The sequence below is a fragment of the Octopus bimaculoides genome, chromosome 3 (genome assembly GCF_001194135.2).
Source record: "Octopus bimaculoides isolate UCB-OBI-ISO-001 chromosome 3, ASM119413v2, whole genome shotgun sequence".
In the NCBI taxonomy this organism is placed as follows: domain Eukaryota; kingdom Metazoa; phylum Mollusca; class Cephalopoda; order Octopoda; family Octopodidae; genus Octopus; species Octopus bimaculoides.
Genome location: NC_068983.1, coordinates 123,528,924 through 123,533,429, shown reverse-complemented (window position 1 = coordinate 123,533,429; position 4,506 = coordinate 123,528,924). Strand labels below are relative to the sequence as shown.

The window sequence follows — 4,506 nt, the reverse complement described above, 5'->3', positions numbered from 1 at the left end:
TGTATGCATGTTAGTCTATGTTCATGTTCTTTTGCTTTGTGTCCAATCATCTGGCTGTTCAACGAATAGAGATTAATAAAATAAGTACCACATGCTGGACTGAGGTGGGACACTTTACTATGTTAGAAAAAAAATATATATATATATATATATAAATATATAGTTTTAGGGAAAAGAACCAAGTGGATTTTCATCGATGAGTTCATGAACCTCGGTTCTTTTCCCTAAAACTATATATTTATATATATTTTATACTGTGAAACTTAATTTAATTTTAATTTTTAATAAATTGATTTTAATTGAGTTTTTACCTGTAATTTTGGATTTTATCCCTAATATATATATATATATATACACACTCATATATATATCATCATCATCATCCTCATTTAATATCTGTTCTTCATGCTGGCATGAGTTGGACGGTTTTTAAATGAGCTGGCCAGCTTGAGAGCTTCCTGTGCTCCATTTGTCTGTTTTGGCATGGTTTCTATGACTAGATGCACTTCCTAACACTAACCATTTTACAGTGTGTACTGGGTGCTCTTACATGGCACCAGCATAGGTATTTTTATGTGACACTGGCATGGGTTCTTAGGATCTCTCAGCTGAGAGGGGGATATAGAGGACATGTCTGTATGCATTTTACTTAACTTGATGTGTCTTCTTAAGCACAGCAAACCATCAGAAGTTTTGTCATTTCCTCTGTGTGGTCCAACATCTGAAGATCCTTTCTCACCACTTCACCCCATGTCTTCCTGGGTCTACCCCTTCCACAGATTTCCTCCTCAGCAAGAGATAAGCACTTCTTCATGCAGCTGTCCTCCTCCATATACATCACATGACCATACCAGTGCAGTCTTCTCTCTTGCACACCAGATATGATGCTTTGTGTATTCAATTTTTCTCTCAAATCACTTAGAATATGTTGTACATGCACACTAACATTACTCATCCAGCAGAGCATGTTGGCTTCATGTCTTTCAAGCCTTTGCATGTCCTCAGTAGTCACAGCCCATGTCTCACTACCATGTAGCATAGCTATTTATATACAGGCATCATGCAATCTGCCTTTCATTCTGAGGGACAGGCTCTTTGTTATTAACAGAGGTAGTAATTCTTTGAACTTTGCCCAGCCCATTTGCATTCTAGTAGCTGTTTTCAGAACCTCCTACACTGCTAGCTTGGTCATCTAAGTAACAGAAACTGTCTACTACTTCTAAGAATCCCTTCAGATATTTGAGGAAGTCTATTTTCTGTACATTCCTAATGTTTAATGTACCTGCACATCTGCCACACACAATGACTACTTTCTCTGTTAACCTTGCTGCACATGTTATGTGTCCATAGCTTGCACTGGGTACACTATTTGGAGTTTCTACCAACACCTTTTTTACATATTGAGCAGGGCCGTCTCCCTGAAGGGATCAGTGATTTGTCTGTTTCCCTATTTGTTAAGACTTCAATCTTTGCTAAATTAACTGTAAGGCCCTTTGATTCTAGACCTTACTTCCACGTCTGAAATTTCTTCTCTAGCTCGGGTAGTGATTCAGTGATTCAACAAGGTCATCAGCATATATGTACATGCATACAGGTACACATACAGGCAGGTAGGCAGGCAGGATTAATCTGGTCTGATATGTAGATTAACTGACCTATTATCATATAGAGATAAATCATCACAGTTAAAAAACATGATAAATTAATTAATGTAATAAATTTAGAAGAAAAAATAGATTTAAGTGGTTTATTGAGATGGAAGGAATAAGATCAGTGTGGTATAAATGGCAACATGGTTTCCTGATAAGCTATAGATACATATTTAAAATCCTGTCAATAAACCTGTTTCTCTGTATCAAATTTGTTTATTTAATGTCTAATATTGTTCACATTAAAAAAATAATAATTTTTTGTAGCTCATATTTCTTGTCTATTCTTTCTGCTACTACTGAATACATTCCCATTCTGACCAATATGACATTGAAGTCATGATTCATCATTCTGTCATTTTTGTCAGAATACATCAACATATCTAATATTGTTAGTATAAAGATTTCTACTATATTGTTAGTATAATTTTGAACAAAATCATTTGTATAATGTCCAATAAATTATCAATATAACAAACTCTAATTGGTTACATTTCTATTTCTTCTTTAAACAAATATATATTAAAATTATTGATTTACTGTAAATCTTTTCTTTATTTTTTTTCACTATTCATTCTGCAAATACTGCCCACTACTAAAATATTTGTAAACTGAATAAATTGGTTTCCTATTAAGAAAAGAAGTTTAATGTTTTGGGCAGGATTTTTCATCCAAGATTTGTCCAGTGAGGACTTCTACTGACAATGTTATGATTTTCGTTCTCCTCGGCAAACCAATACATTCCACTTTTAAACTATTTATACTCAATAACTTTTAACAATGCAGAGACCTTCACTACTTTCAGTAGATCTTACTGCTTGCCAATATATTTATATTTGTTTGTAATTTATTCTGTAACGCTATCAATTTTATATTACTAATTAAATAGTTTGATATTTTATTACTACTAGATGGGTTATTGGTTATCCTTTGTAGAGATCAGAGTACCAAATGGATAATCCCAAAATTTACTGGAAATACCAAAACCTGAAAATAGAGAAAGATAAAAGGATACTCAGAGAATTGAATCAATGAATTGAAGTGAATCAAAAATTAGAAAAATTAATGATTTCTAAGAATTCTAAGATAAAATGCTTTCTGATATTGCTCAAGGGAAAAGAGGGAAAAAAGGTTATAAGATGTAATTTTATGAGTACAAAATTTATAATGTTTATACAAGAGAAAAGGGGAAAAGGCGAAAAGGACCAGAATTCATGATTTTTGCCAGTCCACCAAGACTGTTATGACTGATGTCCTTGATGTTCAACACCAATAAGTTGATGTTTGCAAGAAAAATGTAGGTGAATGAAGGAAGAAGAGCCAAGAAGAACTATACAATTCATGAACCTAGAAATAGCAGCCAAATCTCCAGTTCACTCTTATTCCATCATAAAGACAAGAAGACAAAATTTGCTTATGAAATATAAAAAATATTAGATATACAACAATAAATGCCCTATCTTTCATCATAGTTCTGATCAGTTAGGGGTGACCTGAGGTTAAATACATACAGCAACAGTCACCAATTTTGAGAAAAATGTAAGTTTAAACACTTAAAATATAGATTAAAATGAATTAGAATTTGAAATGATAGGAAAGACTTCACTTGTCATCATTGTATTAGTGTACATAATTATATAATAATGATATGTAACATATGATAATTGTAGGCAACTTTTGATAATGTTAATATGTAACATACAACAATGTTAATATATAACACACGGTAATGAAATGATAATGAAATGTAACATATGTAATATATAATGATAATGTTAATGAAAGTTAAAGAAGTGATTTTAAATTCTCAAACACAGGATAATGCTAATAATATAGCTTGAACAAGATAAACTACCCCTATTTTGCAGAAAAAAGTGTGGGCGGCCAGCCAGCCTGAACAGGATAAACTACGCAAAATAGGGGTAGTTTATCCTGTTCAGGCTATATTATTAGCATTATCCTGCGTTTGAGAATTTAAAATCACTTCTTTAACTTTCTAAGACATTTCAACGCTTCTAAAAGCAAACTTCGTTTGTTTGTTTACGTTTATCGTAATTTGAATTTATGATAATGTTAATACTTAATATATGACAATAATACTATAATATGTGATAATGATAATGACCAGTCATAGGAGAGATTTAACTTATGACTTACCATTGTGTTGGTGTACATAATGATGCAACATATGATAATGCTTGAGTTCTTTGAAGTAAGCCATGACTGGAGAACCATGGTGTAGGTAGTAGTGGATCAAATCATAGATCAAATAGCCCATCACAGTGCCAGAAAACAAGGATTGCGCCACAGCCACGGGGTAGATCAGTAGCAACATGTTATATATACAGAAAGCAAATACTGATGCTGGGATGGGTGGGAAAACTAAACGTGTTTTGTCCAATGGTGCCTGAAATAGAGAAACGTATGGAAAAATATCTGTGTGTGTCTGTTATTATGTGAGTACATAATACAATGATTTACTTTTTAGTAGAAAGTGGGTTATACATCTTTAGATTGTATACCTGACTTTCTACTAAAAAATTAAAGAAATTGACGGAAAGCTGAACTCTAAACTAAACAACTTAAACAACATTTATTTACTTGGTAAAACATACATATCTTTTAGTTATACATCTTTAGAGGTGAGAATAATGAGCTGTCGAGTATAAGACCGAAAGATGTAGAGACAGTTTTAAACACACGTCCTTGCTCAATCGCTGGCCAGCGTGAAAGAGAATGAATTGAGCGGGAAACGCTTGCTTGTTTAATTTTACGCATGCGTATGACTACGCATGCACAGGCGTTACTACAGAGCTCCCTCGCCAGAGCGGAAACGCACGATAAATAAAATCTGTTA

The 4,506-nt window shown here is 33.1% G+C and overlaps 1 protein-coding gene across 1 annotated transcript in view; it reads right to left on the bottom strand.

The window, feature by feature from the left end:
• Positions 1-1,733: 1,733 nt before the first annotated feature.
• The window catches only part of LOC106880340 (uncharacterized), a 77,429-nt gene continuing 74,656 nt past the window's right edge, over positions 1,734-4,506 (bottom strand). The window contains exons 4-5 of the mRNA XM_014930221.2: positions 3,807-4,056; positions 1,734-2,636 (exon numbers count right to left, since the gene is read on the bottom strand). Of these exons, the coding sequence (XP_014785707.1) occupies positions 2,566-2,636; positions 3,807-4,056 (321 nt within the window). The 3' untranslated portion in view covers positions 1,734-2,565. The remainder of the gene's footprint in view (positions 2,637-3,806; positions 4,057-4,506) is intronic.